At 38.6% G+C, this 21,888-nt stretch overlaps 2 protein-coding genes across 3 annotated transcripts in view; both read right to left on the bottom strand.

Annotated features, from left to right (window-relative positions):
• The window catches only part of LOC127414369 (interferon-induced, double-stranded RNA-activated protein kinase-like), a 13,974-nt gene extending 329 nt beyond the window's left edge, over positions 1 to 13,645 (bottom strand). The window contains exons 1-19 of one of the 2 annotated variants that reach the window (XM_051652352.1): positions 13,278 to 13,645; positions 12,912 to 13,041; positions 11,706 to 11,851; positions 11,349 to 11,484; positions 9,330 to 9,382; positions 9,050 to 9,208; positions 8,838 to 8,967; positions 8,693 to 8,733; positions 7,658 to 7,754; positions 7,503 to 7,537; positions 7,350 to 7,401; positions 7,016 to 7,092; positions 3,643 to 3,762; positions 3,134 to 3,259; positions 2,819 to 3,029; positions 1,777 to 1,920; positions 1,578 to 1,676; positions 1,431 to 1,493; positions 1 to 807 (exon numbers count right to left, since the gene is read on the bottom strand). The exon at positions 1 to 807 is cut by the window's left edge and continues 329 nt beyond it. In XM_051652352.1, coding sequence (XP_051508312.1) covers positions 700 to 807; positions 1,431 to 1,493; positions 1,578 to 1,676; positions 1,777 to 1,920; positions 2,819 to 3,029; positions 3,134 to 3,259; positions 3,643 to 3,762; positions 7,016 to 7,092; positions 7,350 to 7,401; positions 7,503 to 7,537; positions 7,658 to 7,754; positions 8,693 to 8,733; positions 8,838 to 8,967; positions 9,050 to 9,208; positions 9,330 to 9,382; positions 11,349 to 11,484; positions 11,706 to 11,851; positions 12,912 to 13,041; positions 13,278 to 13,390 — 2,040 coding nt within the window. In that variant the 5' untranslated portion in view covers positions 13,391 to 13,645 and the 3' untranslated portion in view covers positions 1 to 699. Of the gene's footprint in view, positions 808 to 1,430; positions 1,494 to 1,577; positions 1,677 to 1,776; positions 1,921 to 2,021; positions 2,166 to 2,818; positions 3,030 to 3,133; positions 3,260 to 3,642; positions 3,763 to 7,015; positions 7,093 to 7,349; positions 7,402 to 7,502; positions 7,538 to 7,657; positions 7,755 to 8,692; positions 8,734 to 8,837; positions 8,968 to 9,049; positions 9,209 to 9,329; positions 9,383 to 11,348; positions 11,485 to 11,705; positions 11,852 to 12,911; positions 13,042 to 13,277 lie in introns of those variants that run through there. The other variant, XR_007892785.1, reaches the window with a different exon arrangement.
• A 2,173-nt stretch (positions 13,646 to 15,818) lies between these two features.
• LOC127414396 (G patch domain-containing protein 11-like) lies at positions 15,819 to 21,086 on the bottom strand. The gene is made up of 8 exons (XM_051652404.1): positions 20,939 to 21,086; positions 19,089 to 19,315; positions 18,947 to 18,988; positions 18,498 to 18,618; positions 18,308 to 18,398; positions 17,979 to 18,092; positions 16,429 to 16,510; positions 15,819 to 16,321 (listed from the first exon to the last, which is right to left on the bottom strand). Exons 1-8 carry the CDS (start codon positions 20,986 to 20,988, stop codon positions 16,263 to 16,265), a joined length of 786 nt encoding a protein of 261 aa, XP_051508364.1. The 5' UTR covers positions 20,989 to 21,086; the 3' UTR covers positions 15,819 to 16,262.
• Positions 21,087 to 21,888: the final 802 nt, after the last annotated feature.

The raw sequence follows: 21,888 nt of genomic DNA on the forward strand, positions 1-21,888 counted from the left end.
CACTCGCAAGCACTTTTTGCAAGTCACTTTTGGATAAAAGCATCTGCTAAATGCCCCCAACATACATGTCAGTGTACCTGTCTCAGCAACAATGATTATTATAATGCCACAGAAGTCATCAGTCTATCTTTTGTTGTCTTTAGCTCTGTCTCAAAAGTCTTGCTGCTGACTGTTTGCATATATGCAGCTATCTTCTAAAACCACGTCCACACTAATCCGTTTTTATCCAAGTCTGAAAACTCGGTTTCCTAACGTCATCGATTTCTAAAGTGAAAACGGAACCTAACTGAAATGGAGCCACATAAGTGACCGATTGAGCACTTTTCACACGCAGCAACTCATTACACACATAAAGTATGGCACTCCTCATCACAACTGAGCTTTGATGTTAGCATGTTGCTTAGCTAACAATATGGTTCAATACAAGTTCAGCTCTGTCATAATTTAGACTCGTCCCTCCTTTTCTTTAAAAATAAGAAGCAAAATCTGTGTTTGTAAGTGAGACACTTACAATGGAAGTCAATGGGGTCAATCCATAAAGCTTAAAATACTCCATGTTTCAAAAGCATAGACACAAGACGTAAGCAATATGTGTTCACTTACTAAACTTTTCTGTGTAAAGTTATATTCAATACCAGGATTACAGAGTTTTGTATGTAATATAAAGAGCATAAAGTCTCAAATACTCGCAGTTCCAATCTAATTATTCTGCAGTTGTGTGGAGTATTGATCCAGTTCCTTGATCAGCTCTGTAGCATCTGGTCTGTCTTCAGGATTGTGACTCAACATTTTGTCTATGAGCTTGTGCTGTTTCACCAGCCGTGAAAAAAATGAGACAGCAAAGCAGAGAGTTAATGATGACCTTTGAGCTGAGCAAGTGATCATGTCAAAATACAACAAATCTTGATCGTCATTTATTTTCTGATTCAAACATAATGAGACATTTCGAATAAAAGAAATAATCAATGCATCCTCATTAAAAGGCATGAAATGGGGGGCCTGGAGTTCGAGTCGCGAGTTCGAATCCAGGGCGTGCTGAGTGACTCCAGCCAGGTCTCCTAAGCAACCAAATTGGCCTGGTTGCTAGGGAGAGTAGAGCCACATGGGGTAACCTCCTCGTGGTCGTGATTAGTGGTTCTCGCTCTCAATGGGGCGTGTGGTAAGTTGTGCGTGGATCGTGGAGAGTAGCATGAGCCTCCACATGCTGTGAGTCTCCGCGGTGTCATGCACAACGAGTCATGTGATAAGATGCGTAGATTGACGGTCTCAGAAGCGGAGGCAACTGAGACTTGTCCTCCGCCACCCAGATTGAGGTGAGTAACCGCGCCACCCGAGGACCTACTAAGTAGTGGGAATTGGGCATTCCAAATTGGGAGAAAACGGGATAAAATAAATAAATGTAAAAAAAAAAGGCATGAAATGACACTCACCTCCAAGCCAAATTTCTCGGAAAACTGTGGTGGAAAATTCTTCCTTCTAATATCACTCCAAATCTGAAAGTCACAATTGAAATAGAATTATTTCATTATTTATGATATAAATAATTATTACCTACAGAAGTAAAAAATGAAACAAACCTTTTGCTTTTCAGTCTTTGTGACCAGATTCCAGAGGAGTACAAAGTATATGAGACCAAGAGCAAATATATCCACCTTACTGTCATAGGATTGAGTCGCCTACATATTCCATTTAGAGCAAGAAAAATTTTAGGAACAGACATGTACAAAATTCCATTTCAATACTGGATAGAGCATTAATCCACGCCTACTGACACACCTGTTCAGGACTCATGTAAGAACGGGTTCCTGTTTTTTTAGTCCGTTCCAGTTGATGGCTATCATTGTCATTTTCCGCTGCTGTCACAAGGCCAAAGTCTCCCACCTTCACCAAACCCTCACTACCAAACATGATATTTGCAGGCTAAATCAAAGAGATCAATAACATAGTCTTAAAAAAGGAAACGAGCAAACAAAACAATATACACTCACCAAGCAGTTTATTAGGTACACCAATACACCTACTTATCATTGCATGATTGTTGGTGCCAGACATGCTGGTTTGAGTATTTCTGTAACTGCTGATCTCCTGGGATTTTCACACACAACAGTCTCTAGAATTTACTCCAAATGGTGCCAAAAACAAAAAACATCCAGTGAGTGGCAGTTCTGTGGATGGAAATGCCTTGTTGATGTGAGAGGTCAACGGAGAATGGCCAGACTGGTTTGAACTGACAAAGTCTAACTGCTCTGTACAATTTTAGTGTCGAACCTTGAGGCGGATGAGCTACAACAGCAGAAGGCCACGTCGGGCACTTTATTAGGACCGAAGTGTTCCTAATAAAGTGCTAGGTGAGTGTATAATACAGGGTTGCCATTAAGAATTGAAATTGCCTAAAAATTACAATCCAATTCCTGAATTTGAATTGAGGATGCAAACAGGATGAAGAACTGTAATTCAAAGTGGAATTAAAATGGAATCAATTCACATAAATGCTGTTCATATAAATGTCTCAGCATGAATTACCAATAAACATTTGATCAAACATGCAACATGTGGTATGTTTTAGAAAAACAAAATTATGATATAAAACATTTATGTTTGAAATATTTCAATATATTTAATAAACTAGCTATCATTTTATGGACTATGGTGGCAGAACACATCATCTCCCAGAATGCTCTTATTTCCCTGTTCATTACCTATGAAGTGACACATTTTTTGTTGTTGATTTGGACTAATGAAATTCCTTTGCGGTGTTAAATTCTGCCCATCTCCTAAATTTATTTCAAACATGCTTATCGTTGAGTTAAAAAGGTACCTTCAGGTCTCTGTGGATTAACCCTTTGGAGTGGATATATTGCACAGCTTGCAGGATCTGTCTGCTGATATGTGCCGCGTCTCGTCTCCGCTCTGGATATTGTTCATTTGGATTATTCCTTTTATCAATCCAGGCACGGAGAGTGTCTCCTTCACACAGCTCCATCTGAATGTACAGGAACTTTGTTCCCGGGTCACTCCAAGAGCTGAAGCTAACAGACACATGAACTTTCAGGGTAAGTCAATAATGACAGAATTTGAAACATTGTGTCATTTCAGTACAAGGCTCTGGAATGAAAAACTCTTGGTGAATTACTCTGAGGTGCTGTAGCTCTCTGAAGAATCATGTTTGTACAATGTGTCCTCTAACCACGCTGTGTTGTAACGGACGATATTGGAGTGAGAAAGATCTGCCAAAGCACCAATTTCCCGAAGAGCTTTCCTGGGGAGAATTGTTTACGACATTGTGTTATTTAGATGCAGCACTAAAATAAAAGTGCATTAGAGTTGCTTCTCAAAATCTATTCAGCTGCCTGCCTAGATAGCTTTTTTTGGACATCACAGGTAAGCTGCAGACGGAAAACCAGTCTCAGATTGTAGGTAGCGAAATTAGTCAAAATGAAACTAGACTTCATATTGGCCAGAATCTAAGGCAACATCATATATGTCCCAGATAAGGAATCCTTACAAACAGCTCGGCGAATATCTTTTATCTAACATGATGGATAGAGCCAAAAGAAATATCTATTTGAAGTATATTAATCAAATTACATTAATAATTCAAAAGACAGAGATGATAAAAGATCTTTATTGTCATTCACTTACTCTGTGCTCTTCACTATCTTCACAGCGAAATATTTGTTCTCAAGCTGTCGTCTGGCCTTGAAAACACGACCGAAGCCACCTTTGCCAATTGGAATTATTGAGTCAAAGTCCTCTAAAAACCTACAGAGATGGATGGGTCATCTTCAAAACAATATATATTTTCTATATATTTAAAAAAGGCTTTTCAAAAGCTATGCTCTTTAAAACAAATTTATTTGAATGGCATTTATAATATACGCTGCGTAGACAGACCCTTAGAAGACAGGAAGATTGTAGTAACCATGACTAATATTAAATATACAAACATTTTGCTAATGCGGGGGGGGTTACGTGTTACCCAGAAACCCTGGTTTTGATACAATTAACCAAGGTTCCATTTCAAGAAGGTAACATTGACACTGCGTCAGAAGCTGACACTATGGGAGAACCCGTATGGGGGTGGGACTTTGAAACCCTATACCATTATGCAAATTTCATTGGCAGGAGAAGCATAGCGCTCCACCTATGCAGATGTCATCATGAGCAGTGTTGGGTTTAACTTTAAAAATTAAGTAATCTGATTACAGTTACAGACATGAATAAAATTACTTTACTTGGATTACACATTTATTGCGAAGACAATAATATTAATTACGTAGAATGCATTTTAAAATTCCTATGTTAGTACTTTTATGTCTGTTGCTGTGTCAGCTAATGAGCATGCGCTCAAACAAACCACCATGGCGTTGAGGACACTGTTATGAGGAGGAGGGCATGGCCGGGCCGTAAGGACGAACGCCTGCTGCTGAGTTACCTCAATCAGCTGGCAGAGGGATAAAAAAAGGGCCGGAAATGCCAGTTAGGGGGAGAGAGAGAGAGAGGCGCACGCAGCCATCTAAATGTCTGCATTCTGCATTGGGCCAGGACGGCCAAAAGTGTGAGCGTCACACGGAGCTGTGTGTGTGTGTGCGCCGGCATTCCTGTATGCTGAAAAGCATTCTTATGTTGTGTTTAAGTTGAACAGTCTGTCATTAAAGTCCTATGTGAAGTGTTCACCCAGTTCCTGCTTTCTCCTTCGATAGGGAAGGCAGAGGTTTGCCACAGTGGTGCCGAAACCCAGGAGTCAGAGAGCCCTCGCCGCTGACGGAGGATCATGACGCCGAGGGAGTGCTCAATTCGGTGGTGCTGGAGCAGTGTGCCAGCCGGCGGCCGAAAGGGACGGCTGAGGGGTCCAGTGCCATCGCCCAGCGTCACTGAGGACCGCTGCATAGCTGGCTGAGGACCGACTGGCGGCATGGTCGGGAACCAGAGTTCCCCCACCACCCCCTTTTTCTTTTCTCTCTCTCTCTCGTCTCTCGGACTCTCCTGCTCTCTCTTTCTCCCTCCCTTCTCCCTCATCCAGCTCATGTTCCCAGGAGGCGGGGAAGACCATCCGGCGGATGAAATAATCCACACGCTGTTGTGTAAACACACACTCTCCTTAGTAAAACATGTATGCACTCGGGTGAGGCACTTGAGGTTTTCACTTGAGAATTAAAAACAGGGTCAACTGGATAAAGACTGTGTTGGTGCCCGGTCAATAAGTTTCCTTCCAAAGAATGAATCTCGACTCGGTTGCCGTGTTGGTAAAAATGACTGACTAACGCATTCAGTCCACTCTCCTATGAAGCTGGACAATTTCAAGAGAGCTCTACTATTGAAAAAAAAAAAAGCAAAAGGTGTTCACCGTGTTGGCCGAATTCGAGCTTCGCCATCGGTGTTTCTCTTTCCATAATTGCACATTATGACTTGACATTCCCCCTATTCAGTAAGAGTTCAATTATCTTGTGCAGTCATCTTTGCTATGCATCTTAAAAGCATCATGCAACAAATTGGCACTCCAGTCACCAAGATCTCTTCCCTGGAAATTGGCAGGTCTATGGGTGGCCTGGTATCAGTGGAATGACACCCCTGGCTAAAATTGTCAGAAATCCACTTCTCGCTTTCCTCACCATTGTAGGCCGGGAACGAGAGTGTGACATCTCCACAGTAACACAGGATGGTAAGCCGTGTTGTTTGTTGTTGACACCATGCAAGAAGACTGCCATGTCACAACATAACCTTAAATCCTCATTGTGAGGCATGTTTGCTGGAAAGACCCAATGGAGCGGTTTCTTCTACTTTCCCAGGACAACGCTTTCGCTTTCCCTACTGTTGTTTGCCGGGAACGAGAAAGCTTTTTCAGTCTTTGTATGTCAGAACTCTACCATGCCCCAACATGACTGACAGACCTTGTAGGGGCTGCACACGGCACAAAAATGTTCACAAAAGTGAGCAAAAATCCAGCTGAGCTGACTCGGTTGCGCTGAGCTTGCTCAGAAATGGCCAACGAAACGCGAATATGCTTTTCCCCTGCCAGCTTGCTATATCAAATATTGTGCTAGATACGAGAAGACAAGGAAACAGTAATACTAGTTGCACAAAATTTGGCCCAACAACCACTGGTCCCCGATGTGGTAGAGTTGTGGATGCTCCACCATGGGAAATTCTTTTGAGGTCAGATCTGCTCTCACACGCTTGAGGCACGATCTGGCATCCTTGGCCAGCTATGGTTTGCACGTCTGGCCTCTGAACGGGGCTCGTCTGACACAATAGGGTTGTCACAACCTGTGTAAAACACCATACTTCAGGCCAGGGCCCCCACAACAAGGTGGCTGTATGCCTTAAAGTGCCAACTCTTTGCTAAATGGTGTTCCTCCCGGGCTGAGAACCCAACGCATTGCCCTGTGCAGACGTTCCTCTCTTTCCTGCAAAAGCGTTTGGATGAAGGACTCACTCCATCCATGCTAAAAGTTTACGTTGCTATCATAGCGACCAGTCATGAGCTCGGAGGACCTGTCTATAAATGTTTGTTATTGAAAAGGTGAGGTATTCAAATAAGCCCATAAGGGTTTCTAACATCTCCTGGATATTTCTTTTCTATTTTTGTATTGTTTTTTTATTGTTAAGATGCCAATCAAATAAAAAATAAAATAAAACACTTACGGTTAAACTATGGTTATTGTAGTTGAACTATGGTATTTGTAGTAAAACACTGTAACCACAGAATTCTGGTATTTATTACCCTAGTTTTGGTTTTCCAGTATTACTATGGTTTCACTTTGAATATGGTTACTGTAATAAAACCATGGGAATATTTGTGGTTATGGTTTTACTACAAATACCATAGTTGAACTATAGTTAACGTAGCAAAACAATAGTTAATTTATTGCGAGGGAAGCCTAAATAATTGCGAAAATATTTCAGAAAATAACTTCCTTTCCTGTCCTCTAAGGGGTTCCGTAATAATACTCTACATTATTTATTATAAATTAAAATGTTATTTAAACAACTTAAAAATATGCTTATGATTTACCTTGACTTCATAGTCTGGTTTGCAGTTTGATCTGAGGATGGCTTTGCTGGGTTGTGCACGTTCATGTTAGGACCATCCTGTGGAAATCAAGAAAAAAGACAATTCTGTGATCTCTAGTGCACTCTTGAAAATATTTAACATTTTTCCTCATAATTTTAGAACCTTAATTTAATGAAGAATGACATGTACACAACATAAACTTCACATATCAACACGGCACATATAAAGTTTTGCTTTCTTTTTATTTTTTATTTTGTTGCTGAAAATGTCACTCAATGGCACATAATGTTGTTGAATTGATTATAAGTATTATTAGTTAATAATGTTACAATACCCCTTTACTCCTGGGCACCCCATTAGGTGACAGTTGAAAATTAGGTGCTAATCTAGAAGAAAAGGTGTGCAACATGTTATTTTATGTCATTATTGAGAAGGGGAAAAAATACAGGAAAAAAATCAACATAAGTGAATCATTCAAAATACTTACTTTATTTTTGTCTTCATATCCAACGGGCTCATAGCCTGTAACACAAGTGAAATCCATCGGATAATGAAACGTGTTTATGTTAAAATCCAATAACAAAAGGTAAAAAAAGACTTCAGCAAAATATGAATGCTGCCAATAACACATAATGGACTCACAGGACTTATGGGCATAGGAGAACTGACAGCAGAAGAGTCTCTGAAGACAATGGAATCACTGATGCTGCTCTTCTGGGATTGTGGTTCCTCAGATTTACTTCAGAAATAAAGAGAACCGCACAGAAAACAGATAATCGGTAAACTGCAGTACGTTTCCAATTGTCATTTATTCCAGTACATAGTATGTGGTCTCACACTGGCTATGCACTAGGCACTGCAAGCCTTAGTGCTCAATTCGGATTTATTGCTCAGACCCGATTTTTTTTGTTGGGCTGTTCACATTATTTTTTAAATGTGGCCAATATCAGATTCCAGTGTGAACTGGTCAAGGTCCTGAACTGACCCGCATGTGCAAAAGAACAATAACAAAGACGTCACACGCAGCACGGTGTCATACGGAAGTAAGCATGGAGGCCAATGAGGTCAGCGTTTACGTATTCATTTATAAGGTGATGTGCAGCGGAAGCCAGCGAATTCGTGAGCAGGTGATAAGGAGGATACATGCTCTCAAACACAAACCGGTTACGATACGACCCCTCAAGTTTTGCTTGTATAGAGCTGTCACCCCAAATACTTATGAGTTGTAATGCCTCACTGTCCCTCCACTGACTACCTTCGCTGCTGTCGTCCATATTCACAGAGTGACCAAAGAACTACCAGTAGGTAAAATCTTTAGAGTGACTCCCACCAGCGCAGCATTGTGACGAATGTCGAGAGTGACATGAAAGTCGCATGAATTCCAATATGACTGTTCAGACTGAGGTCGCATTGCAAAAAATCAGACCTGTTTCTGATTTAGGACCACATATGGAAGTGGCCCAAATCAGAATCGAAAAGATCAGATTCCATGTGGTTTGTGCTGTTCACACTGTAATGAAAAAAGCAGATCTGAGTCTCAGATGTGCAAAAAAAAATCAGATTTGGGCCACTTTTGCCTGCAGTCTGAACGTAGCCTTAGACTCCACTGGATATTACATGCACAATATGATTCACAATATGAATATGAAAAATATTGTTTTGTTAATGTAAACTTACAGTATCTCTGAAGTGCACGAAGAGGCGCCATCTTCAGAACTCTGTTAATTAAAAATATGTATATGCTTTAATGACCATGGCTAATATCACAATCTAATATCTACATACATAAAAGTATTCCAGTGAAGAAAATGATATTTCCTGCCTGTGTGGTCCAGCTAGACTCCATTATTTCAGTCCAAGCACGCTGAGCGGCATGCTGCTTTGCCTCTTTTGAGCTTCTTCCTTGTGCTTCAGGGTACTCCATGCCATTTATAACAACTTTATATACAAACCTGCAGAAGCAAATCTCAGTTTTACTCTAAACGTTTTCAAAATTAAACACAAAGGCAATATGTTGGCCTGTAAATGACTTACTCTGGGTTGTGCGGGGGGCCTCTTTTGTCCACTAATTTGAAATCTAGTACACGTTTATGTTTCTGGCAGAAGTTATTGAGATTTGCTATGTAGTTGTTGTCAGGCACGGTGCTTCGCGAATCCTCAGAGAAACTCAAATTTAAACGGTCCAAGCTAGTACTTTACAAAAAAACAAGACGTCAAAATTAATTGCTCATTCTCTGAAATATACAGTAAAATAACCTTTAAGCTTTTGAGTTGAACATGATTATTGACAATCTTGTTGTAGTTCATCATTTACCTAAGAGCTGCGACCTCTGACCTCGGTACACCATTGCAGTTTTCATTGAAGACCTTAAATGTGAAATTAAATGTCAGATTTAAAAAAATGTAATCATAAAATATAGCTGCAAGCAACAATTAACAGGGTTCAAGCAATCAAGGACCTTTAAGTCCATATGTATTAATAAGACAGTCCATTAGCACCAAAAATGTGAGATAAATTGACATAATTTTTAGAACAATCAGGTTGAGCACAGAGATATGGCATTTTTTAACATTCCTGACTGTTATAGGGCCAGCTATTGTCTGATCTCCACCAAATTTTGCATCCTTCTTCAGAATGATATGTTGCATATGCGTACTAAATTTGAAGAAAATCGAAAGTTTTGTTTAAGAGTTATTGGCTTTTGGGAAAACTAGGCCACGCCCATATTTTTAAATTTCCCTTTTATAGCCATGCAAAAAAAAAAAAAATGCATAATTTTTGGATTTTTGGAATTTTTGGTTTTGTTGACGTCGAATGAAAAACCTAGGACTAGTTCGCAAAAGTCATTTTTTTTTAATAATCTCAAATATTTAACGAACGATTTGATTGACACCAATGGTTCTTGAGACAAAGTTGTTCAGAATGAGGAGATCTGTCATATGACAGTAATAACATAGCTATGCAACTATCCTCACAGACCTTGATGACACCTTGGACAAAGAAACAGCATGCAAAATTTCAAGTCCATCAGACCAACTGTTCCATAGTTAGAGCTATTTTTAGGAGAGTTCTAACTAGCTCTAACTTTTTTTTTTTTCAAACATTTTCTTTGTGTCCTTAGATTGACCCCATACATAAGTGTTTCAAATATGGTGAAAATATCTCATTCCATTCAAGAATTATAACCATTTAAGTAAAAGTGGCCATGCCCACTTCTTACGTTTTTTGGATAATTATTGATATTGGGACTCCAGAGAATCTTTCTGCACTGGTTTGTTTCCGATTGGGCGATCGGTCTAGGACTAGTACGAAAAAATAGGTTTTGCAAAAAATCCAATACAGTGGGAAACTTTTTATGATGGAAATGAACATATCTGTGTCATATAGTTCAAGAGTTATGGCCCAAAACACTTTGGCTTTGTTATAGCAAATAGCCCCGAATGGGGCGAGACTATGCACCTGGATAGTGGGTAACATGGTAAATGGTAGAATGTCTGCACTTATATAGCGCCTTTTAACCTTAGCGGTTCTACAAAGCACTTTACACTGTGTCTCATTCACCCATTCACACACCAATGACAGCAGAGCTGCCATGCAAGGTGCTAGCCAGCCATTGGGAGCAACTTGGGGTTCAGTGTCTTGCCCAAGGACACTTTGGCATGTGGAGTCATGTGGGCTGGGAACTGAACCGCTAACCCTGCGATTAGTGGACAACCCGCTCTACCACCCGATCCACAGCCGCCCCAATAGCACTACTATCCAACCAAGTTTCATGTCTCTAGGCCTTACGGTTTGGTCTCCATGATCAGTTTTATTATATAATAATAATAATAAATTGAAACCTTAAAATTACAATAGGTGTTTAGCACTTCGTGCTTGAATCCCTAATTACAGTATCACGGTTTGTCAGGTTACTAGCATCAAATCTTTGAAAAATATTTCGTGTTTTGAGACAAACTCCACATTCACAAATAGTATTTTATATTCCCCTTTGTTTTGAGTTATGTCTGTGAAATATTCTGTACTTCTGTTTTACTTTTGGATGGACAGACATACTGATCACAAAAGATAACATTTATGTTCTGTGCTTTCTGTGCAACCAATCAATGAGACTGCTCCATTATTATCCTAATTTTCTGTCTGACGCTGGGCTATTATTGTGGTATAATCTATCTCAGATAAACAAGAAATATACAATAACTGTGGATGGTGCTTCCTGTCCAAGTGGACGATTCTTGGCCAGATTGAGCTACAATCTGGACCAGACTTTATGCTGAGAGTCAAATGTCTTGCTACAGTACGTGAGGCAGAATGGGACAGATATAGTCTTACCTCTGTATTTTGAGTTGGACATAATTCTTTATGAACATGGTAAGCTGCTGCCTCTTTGGCCTCCTTCTTTGTTTTGCCAAATGCTTCAGGATATTCTTTATCACCGCAAACATACTTACAAGCGTAAGTACACAACCTGCAAAAAAATTGTACAAATCTTACAAATGTTACGTGGTCTACGCAGGAACATGTAGGCCTGTTTATTGCAATGAATAAACTGCATTCAAGTCGATCTTGTTTTAGATGTTGTCAGTTTGGAAGGCTGGAACTCATTTTTGTATTATTTTCAGTGGAACAAATTCGATTTTTCCCCTGACAGTCTGAATTACTGTAGGAAGAACAGGCATCAATACTCACTGAGTGGCGCTTCCTGGATCCATTTTAGTTGACTCTCGGGTCTTAAAGACTAACTTATTCTTCTGTGAATATTCATTGAGCCAGCAAATATGACTCTGTTGATTTATAGTCACGTTGTTGGGATTAACTAGAACGGAAGATGTTGTCTGCAGATAAACACATATAAAAATTCACTGACAGCAACAGAATTTCCTAAAGATGCTATAGAATATAAGCGTAGTAGCAAACAAAGCAAATATTAAATATTAGTATTAAATCATTTCTTTTTTTACTTACTGTGTATCATAATAGAATAATTGATTTTGACTGGTGAAATGTGGCATTCTGCGGTCAAATATTTTTGTATAATTGACCATTTTCCAGGCAACAGATTTCCTAGCTGTGCTCTTCTCACTTCTCACATAAAATAATTTATAATAATAATAATAATAAATATATATATACAGTACTGTGCAAAAGTCTTAGGCACATAAGATGTTTCACAAAAGCATTTGTCTTAAGATGGTTATTTATATCTCCAGCTTTAGTGTGTCAACAGGAAATATAAATGTTGGACTCACAAACATTACTTTTGCAAATAGAAAAGATTAGAATAGAAAAACAGGGAGCCCTGCAACAGCTCTGCCATAGAGCCCCCCACTGAACATTGTGTCAGTCTGGGATTACATGAAGAGACAGAAGCAATTGAGACAGCTTAAATAGATAGAAGAACTGTGGTGAATTCTCCAAGAAGCTTTTAACATCCTATCTGCCAACAACCAAGAAAAACTGTGTCCAGGTGTATCTAGGAGAATTGGTGCTGTTTTAAAGGCAAAGGTGGTCACACCAAATATTGATTTAGCTTTTTTATGTTTACTGGACTTTGTATGACATTAAGTGATAAATTAAAACTATTTATGGCGTTATTTTTGAAGACATCCTCACTATGCAACATTTTTCACAAGTGCCTAAAACTTTTGCACAGTATTTAGGCACTGTGCACAGTTATATATATAACTATATAAAATTCCATGTTCAATTATTTATTTATTTGGTAACTAGATGTGTAAGTTCCTGATCACTTGGTCTGGGTTTATTATGCAATAAGGACAGACTGACAGTACAATATACCTTCCTTAAGAAACATTAAATATAAAACTATAAATATTTTAAAAACCTATAAAAGATATATAGCTTATAACCTAACTAATTAGGCATAACACTTACAGGTTCTGTATTGTGTGTTCCCTTTATGACAGTGAGTGCATTCCTGGCAGCATTTTGCTTTGCCTCCTTCTTGGTTTTGCCAATGCCATCAGGATAACGTGTGCCATTTACAATTGCCCTACAAGTGAACCTAATAATACAGGCCAAAACGTTAGATTAAAACAAACTAGGCATTGTATGAGCATCTCTGGTTTGAGGACCTTGCATTAAAATGTGCATATGCAAATATATAATATTAATAATATAATTAATGTACAATGATATTAATATATGAAATAGATTTGTATCATTTACCACAGAGTTTAGAAAAAAAATTAAACTGAAGTGACGTAAACAACGTTGCTGTCTGTGAACAAGTTTACATACGTTTTATTGTGGCACGGCCCTTCAGTGGATCCTTCCTCATATTCCACAGTGTATCCGCTCTTCTGTTGGCACTCATTCAACAAAGAAATGCAATTTTCTGGCAAAGTCTCCATTGCAAGTTAAAATATAGGCAAATCTTCTGCAAACAGTTAACACACTGAACTAAGCAGCAGCTAACGGCAGGTGCAAAACGTCTCCCTTTAAGCGGACAAGCACAAAACGTCATTACAAAGTGACTATATTTCCGTTTTTCACGGCAGTAATAGTGTGCGTGTCCGTTCACTACTGAAATCGATTAATATCACAGAGAATAATACTTTCATTTTCTTCTTTCGGATCGGTTAAGTTTCGATTTCCGGATATCTACGTCATCCGTAAACACTAGATTGACCAATCAAACCCCGCGCAGGCTGATAGGCCACACCTATCTGAATAAATTATCTTTACCTGACGTAAATGTAGCGCAGTGACGTAATTTTAATGTAGTTAAAAATATTTAGTATATTTAGTATATATATATATATATAAACACTAAATTGACACACAATCCACCCCACAGTAAGTTAGGTGTAATAAAAAAAATAATATTTTTAACAATAAATGGCTAATTATGGTCAGTGACATAGAACATAGTGAGGACAGGCAATTACTTTTTGTTTTAGAATCAGAATCAGAATGAGCTTTATTATTTTTTTATTGTAATATGCTTACACAAACAAGAAATTTGTCTTGGTGACAGGAGCTTCCAGTACACAACAATACAAATACAGCAACAAGACTTTTAAAAAATAATTAAAATTGAATAAAAAATAGATATATATTGAAAAGAAAAAAGTATATATAGAATACACAATAGACTATATATATATATATATATATATATATATATCTTTTTTTTAATAATCATTTTATAGAAACTGCACACAGTAAGAGCAACTTCTAGCCAAATGAGATATTTTAGAACGTGAATTCATATTGCTCTAGAAATTAGACTTTTAAAATTTTATTAATTTCCATGATTTTTCCAGGCCTGGAAAACACAATTTTAAAATTCTTAGATGTTTACAGGTTTTTAAGGTCCTGCGAATTCTTATTTGTATTGTCACATACTAGCTGCACATTTAAATATACAATTGCCCTCATCAGAGTGACTACTGCACCCAGCTGCCACACAGTGCGACTCTTTTCACCCTAGTGAAACATAGATATTTACAACAAACTGTGTCATAAGCTTTGCGTAACGCCGCTCTGAATGTGCCTTTTTGTGCGGGCGACCCGGGTTCGGTTCCATCTTTGTCCCATTCTCTTTCTCCATTCTTAATATTTTCTTTAACACTACTTATAATCAGGTGTTAAATGAATTGTTTTTGAGCATATGGGGGCCCTAAGTGAAATCCTCCTCTTCCTTTTTCCTTTATCTGATCCTGAATTATAGGCGCGCTTCATGATGATGAATAACCCTGTGAGCTTGCACGTGTCTGTCACATCTAGCTACAACTCTCTCCTTGCAGTTACATTCTCCCTTCCCTCTCGGGCCACAAGGGGGCCCCCTATAACTGTCTAATTGAGCATTACAGCTGCCTGAGTCTTACTCACAGCTTTTGGTATATTTAAAAAATGTTCCAGATGATTCATGGTTTCTCTAGTCATCATGATCTGCCGCCGTGTCACCAGGACAATTCGAGCCCAAATCCTCCTCATCTGTTGAATGAGAAAAGTTCTGATCATAATGAATGACTTAAAGATGCTGACTACCACACCTGGAGTTGCAAGTTCGAATCCAGGGCGTGCTGAGTGACTCCAGTCAGGCTTCCTAGGCAACCAAATTGGCCCGGTTGTTAGGGAGGGTAGAGTCACATGGGGTAACCTCCTCGTGGTCGCTATAATGTGGTTCGCTCTCGGTGGGGCGCATGGTGAGTTGTGCGTGGATGCCGCGGAGAATAGCGTGAAGCCTCCACAGGCACTACATCTCCACGGTAACGCGCTCAACAAGCCACGTGATAAGATGCGTGGATTGACGGTCTCAGACGCAGAGGCAACTGAGATTCGTCCTCCGCCACCCGGATTGAGGCGAGTCACTACGCCACCACAAGGACTTAGAGCGCATTGGGAATTGGACAATCCAAATTGGGGAGAAAAGGGGAGAGAAAAAAAAGAGTGGAGAAACAGAATGGGACAAAGAGTGGAATCGAACCCTGGTCGCCCGCACAAAAAGGCACATTCAGAGTGGCGTTGCGCAAAAATCTCTGGTTATGCCCCACGCCACTGCAGCAAAGCTTACGACGCAGTTTGTTGGGAATTGGGCATTCCAAATTGGGGAGAACAGGGGAGAGAAAAAAATTACCACAAAAATGTATTTTGACTTGCCCCTCCTTTTCTTTAAAAAATGTGCACAAGTTTTAACAGAAGAATTAATGTAAGTGCTTTTATAAAATTAAAAGCTTCACATTTCTGCCTCCAAAAATTGCCACATTGACTTCCATTGTAAGTATCTCACTGTAACATCGATTTGTGCTTTTTTTAAATAAAAGAAAGGACGAGTTGAAATTAATTTCTGTGTTAATCAACACTATGCCACAAATGCTGTCGATTGAGCTTAACTTGTATTGAACACAGAATATTCCTTTAATTGCACAATCTGAAGTCATTTATTTTGAGGTATTAGAAAGGTACTGGAACAAATCAATTATTACACAAAAACCCAGACACGCAATTACAATCAAAATATCTTTACTTATATCAATACCACATATCAAGGACAAATAAGACATAAATATTAAACAGAGCTATGCAAAAAAAAAAAAAAAAATGGGACAGTGCCTGTCACATCTAGCTACAACTCTCTCCTTGCAGTTACATTCTCCCTTCCTTCTCGGGCCACAAGGGGGCCCCCTATAACTGTCTAATTGAGCCATTACCGCTGCCTGAGTCTTACTCGCAGCTTTTGGTATATTTAAAAAATGTTCCAGATGATTCATGGTTTCTCTAGTCATCATGATCTGCCGCCGTGTCACCAGGACAATTCGAGCACAAATCCTCCTCATCTGTTGAATGAGAAAAGTTCTGATCATAATGAATGACTTACATGACTCGAGTTTTAATAAATCATTCTTGAAAACTGGCATCCATCAACCAAATCCACATTACTTACCGTTATACGCCGTCCCACACCATATACAGTAAAAATGGACTCCTCGCAAGTATGAGGTGAGAAACTGCAGCTTGTCTAAAGGCTAAACAGGAAGGGGAAAAGCACTGTGTTACAATCAAAAAACATCAAAATCAATTAAGTACATTTAACTTAAAGGAATATGTTGGGTTTGATACAAGATAAACTCTACGTGGCATAACGGTCAGAGTTCAGCCATTTATGTTGATTATGTTTTGTTGTCTTTGTGACTGAGCTCTGTCATCCTTGTTTAGTGTTTTTGTCTAGTCTATGTGAGACTCGCCTTTTTTGGCGCTGTCATGTATTGTCTTGTCTTGTTGGTTATTGGCATGAGTGCATTACTCCTATGTCATTCTTGCGGCATGCACTCGTGTCAATTGACCTCGGGCGCGCTTCGCGTTGCGCTCACCTTGTGCGTCCTTGTCACAATTCGTTGTCATGTTGTACTGGGGTTCAGCCTTGGTTGCTTGTTTATATGTGGCAGAACCCAAGCACAAATGTCCCGTCTTGTCTGCCATTTGGTAGGAGCGCATTTGGCCATTGTCACTGCCGATATGTGCTCGTGTCATTCGGGTGTTGCGTCTATGAGAGTGCGTGGCTTTGTTTAGTGTCCATATTGCCACGTGTCTCTCAGTCTTGTGTCACACCCCGCCTCCTTGCCTCCTCATTATTAGTTGTTTTCACCTGTCCCTGTTTATACTGTTTGATTTCTCCCTTTATTAGCTCCCCGTGTATGCTGTCCTGTGCTGGATTGTTTCACTTCATTCGTTCGCTCCTGTCATCCCGTGCTTGTGTGTGCAGGCTGTCTCCCCTGTTAGTTTAGTACTTCTTGTTTTTTTTCTAGTCTGGTTTTGTTTTGACTTTTCTCCATCGAGAGAGTTTTGGTTTTGTATGTTTTCTGTTGTATTTAATAAAAGCTAATTGATGCCATCTGCGCTTGGGTCCTTCCTTAAACACCCTACTCTGTGACAATAACGTTGATCACCATAGAATTATTTTTTTTTACTCATTCATTAATTATTTTTAAAATGCTGTCATCGGTGGCCTGGATAGCTCAGTGGTAAAGACGCTGGCTACCACCCCTGGAGTTTGCTAGTTCGCTAGTTTGAATCCCAGGGCGTGCTGAGTGACTCCAGCCAGGTCTCCTAAGCAACAAAATTGGCCCGGTTGCTAGGGAGGGTAGAGTCACATGGGGTAACCTCCTCATGGTCGCTATAATGTGCTTCGTTCTCGGTGGGGCACGTGGTGAGTTGAGCGTGGATGCCGCGGTGGATGGCGTGAAGCCTCCACACACGCTATGTCTCCGTGGCAACACGCTCAACAAGCCACGTGATAAGATGCATGGGTTGACGGTCTCAGACGCAGAGGCAGCTGGGATTCGTACTTCGCCACCCGGATTGAGGCGAATCACTACGTGACCACGAGGACTTAGAGTGCATTGGGAATTGGGCATTCCAAATTGGGTGAAAAAGGGGAAAAAATGCTGTCATCACAGATGAACTTGTATTGAAAAGATTTGAGGTATAACTCACTGTCAGTTCCTCCTCATCCTCACTTCCCTCAGCCTTTGCTTCCTCTTCCTCGTCTTCATCTTCCTCTTTCACTACTTCAGGCCAGTACCAACTGTCCCTGGGAACATTTATTCCCTAACAACAGGAAAACAATAACCGTAATGTTAGATGAGAGATTCATGAGTATGCTGAAGTAAAACTGTACCCCTCCGGAGAGTTTCGGTTTTATCAAAGGCAGACAAATGTCAGTTCGTGCAAATATTGTCAAATTCACATTTAGCGATGGTCTATTTGGAAAATGGAACAGGAAAACAGAAGTATGAATCACAGAAACTGTCGATTTGAATGACCTTCTGACTGTCGAGCTGTTCACAGGCCCGTTGGCTCTTCCTCAGGTCGCCCAGTGTTTGACGCTCCTCTCTTTCCGTACTCTTACGCACTCTGTCGTAAACGAGAATAATAAAGATACACAAACATATTCACACAAAACACAGATGAAGAGAATGTGAGCTTGACTGCATATTATCTAGAGTTTTATACCTGAAATCCTCAAGCGATTTCTTCTCCATATGTTGTTTCATTTGCACCTTCTTCCTGTAATTCTGAAGCTCCTCATCAGCTTTTCTTTTCTTCAGTTCTTCCATTCCAATCCCTCCTCTGTCTGATAACAATGTGTAAACCGGGGTCAGATATTAACCACCAGTGCTCGGGACAAAAATGCCACTTAAAGTGACAAAAACGCTCCAGATATTTCAAACGTTGGGGCAGAAAATGTAGCGAATTACTAATTTTTTTTCTAGCATTTTATATTTTACATTCTATTCTATTGAAGTTCTATCTAGAACAGAAGCCATAATTAACTGAAATATAATCGATCAAGAACATAGCAGGCATAAGTTTTCTGGTTGAGAAATTTTTTTCAATTAATTTATTCAATTAAAGCATTTGATATGAATGGATGACATGCTGTGCTTATAAAAACAACTAACCTGTTTTGATGCTTAGAGGAACCGGCTCAACCCGTCCAGCACCTGCAGCGTGAGAACTGTTTGTTATGCACACAAAACTGGATTATGTTTTGGGTATTTCTTTCCCACAAGCAATTAAACAACAGAAAAGTCCATCACTGACCGTCTCTGCCCAGTCCTTTTCCTGCTTTATAGCCCATCTTCTGTAGTAACGCAAAGCCTTTATTTTCAGTGCTTAAGGAGCTCTGCAGCGCTGCATCACGGCTCTCACGCTCTTGTTCTTTGTAGCTCTTCTGGCGGTTCTGTACGTTCTTCTCTTTGTATAGTGTTTCTTTTCTTATAGCTTCCTTCACGCGTTTGACCATCGGTACACCAGGACGAACATCCGAACTGTATGAAGGCATAACAAAAATTAATCAGATATGAATTCAACAAAACAACAGATGTCATACAGTGGGATGTTATAGATTTAGCTGTAGAGTTACTTAGCATTTAATTATGCTTTCCAAAAATCAAATCAGCCAAATTTCAATGCAGAAACCCACCTTACACTGTCTGTTTACTGAAGGTCTGAAAAAGTGCAGCAAATAACTACTGTTACTGGACAACTGATAATGTCCAAAATGAAGGAATTGCCAATGCAAGATGGGACAAAGAACATGGTTTTACCATTGTACATGTCCAAAAACATGATGTTACCATGGTAAATGTCCAAAAACAGGGGTTTACCATGGTATTTGTATGAAAAACTTGTTTTACCATGGTACACATCTGAAAAATGTGGTTCTACCATTTGACATATCTAAAAAACATGGTACTACCATGGTACACGTCTAAAAAATATGGTTTTACCAAAGTACATGTCCAAAAACATGGTTTTACCATTATACATGTCTAAACAAAAATGGTATGTTAATATTGTACATGTCTAAATCATGGTAATACCATTGTACGTTTCCAAAAACATGGTATTATCTTTGTAAATGTCTAAAAACATGGTAATACCATTGTACGTTTCCAAAAACATGGTATTATCTTTGTACATGTCTAATAACATGGTAATACCATTGTATGTTTCCAAAAACATGGCATTATCATTGTACATGTCTAAAAACATGGTAATACCATTGTACATGTCTAAAAAACATGGTATTATCTTTGTACATGTCTAAAAACATGGTATTATCATCATACATGTCTAAAAACATGGTAATACCATTGTACATGTCTAAATCATGGTAATACCATTGTACGTTTCCATAAACGTGGTATTATCATTGTACATGTCTAAAAACATAGTAATACCATTGTACGTTTCCAAAAACATGGTATTATCTTTGTACATGTATACAAAAACATGGCAATACCATTGTACATGTCTAAAAAACATGGTATTATCTTTGTACATGTCTAAAAACATGGTATTATCATCATACATGTCTAAAAACATGGTAATACCATTGTACATGTCTAAACAAAAATGGTATGTTAATATTGTACATGTCTAAAAACATGGTAATACCATTGTACATGTCTAAATCATGGTAATACCATTGTACGTTTCCATAAACGTGGTATTATCATTGTACATGTCTAAAAACATAGTAATACCATTGTACGTTTCCAAAAACATGGTATTATCTTTGTACATGTATACAAAAACATGGCAATACCATTGTACATGTCTAAAAACATGGTAATACCATTGTATGTTTCCAAAAACATGGTATTACCTTTGTACATGTCTAAAAACATGGTATTATCTTTGTACATGTCTAAAAACATGGTAATACCATTGTACATGTCTAAGAAACATGGTATTATCTTTGTACATGTCTAAAAACATGGTAATACCATTGTACACGTAAAAAAATGTCCCATAGTGCGCGCGCGCACACACACACACACACACACACACACACACACTACTAACCTACTCCATGTAAACATTTTCTTTTTGTTCATAAATCCTAATCTTACTTTCTGTTTTTCTTATAACGTGTTACAACTCACATTTGATTCAGAAAAGCGTCAGACATGTAATCATCTTCATCATCGGCCATCTGTGAAATTAATCAAACTGTAGCGATGAGAAAACAAAATATATTGAAATTATTTGAAACCTTTTGTTGTTCCGTTCAGTAAATGAGTCCGACTGGTACTCAGTACTCAATGTATTTGGTTCCTATGTTGTAGTGTGAGCTACCCTTGCGAATTCGCTTTTATTTTAGAACAAATAAAACATGATCAATGGTTTCATGTTTTAACTTACATTTAAAGCCCACTTAAGTTTTAAGCACAATTTAGTTAATTAAATCTTAAATTAAATAATTAAAGAAATCAAATAAATTGGTACCAGCTGGAATGTGTTGCGATGAAGACTCTTAATATGAAATCAGATAATAATAATAATAATAATAATAATAATAATAATAATAATATATTATTATTATTATTATTATTATTATTATTAGTAGTAGTAGTAGTAGTAGTAGTAGTACTAGTAGTAGTAGTAGTATCAAATCAAATCCCTTTATTGTCACTCAACCATATACACAAGTGCAACAGTGTGTGAAAGTCTTGGGTGCAGATCCGATCAGCATACTGTAGCAGTCATGACAGTGATGAGACATATACCAATTACAATAAACATCAGATATACACAACACAATTTACATATCTAATATACACATAATTACACACAACACAATATACAAATAATAAAATACAATGTACAGTATACAATACACACAATATAGAACACACATACACAATAAAAATAGAACAGTATATATACAACAAAAAAAAAATTATATATAAAACATACAGTAGGTTGTATTGTACTGTATTGACATTCAGGCTGTCGGTTGATAGTCAGTTGCCAGTGTATTGTTAAGAGAGAAAATCATTTATAACAGTCCAGTGTAAGATTAATAAAGTGCAGTGCTGATGTATTTTGATCG

Source organism: Myxocyprinus asiaticus, chromosome 23 (assembly GCF_019703515.2).
Source record: "Myxocyprinus asiaticus isolate MX2 ecotype Aquarium Trade chromosome 23, UBuf_Myxa_2, whole genome shotgun sequence".
In the NCBI taxonomy this organism is placed as follows: Eukaryota; Metazoa; Chordata; class Actinopteri; order Cypriniformes; family Catostomidae; genus Myxocyprinus; species Myxocyprinus asiaticus.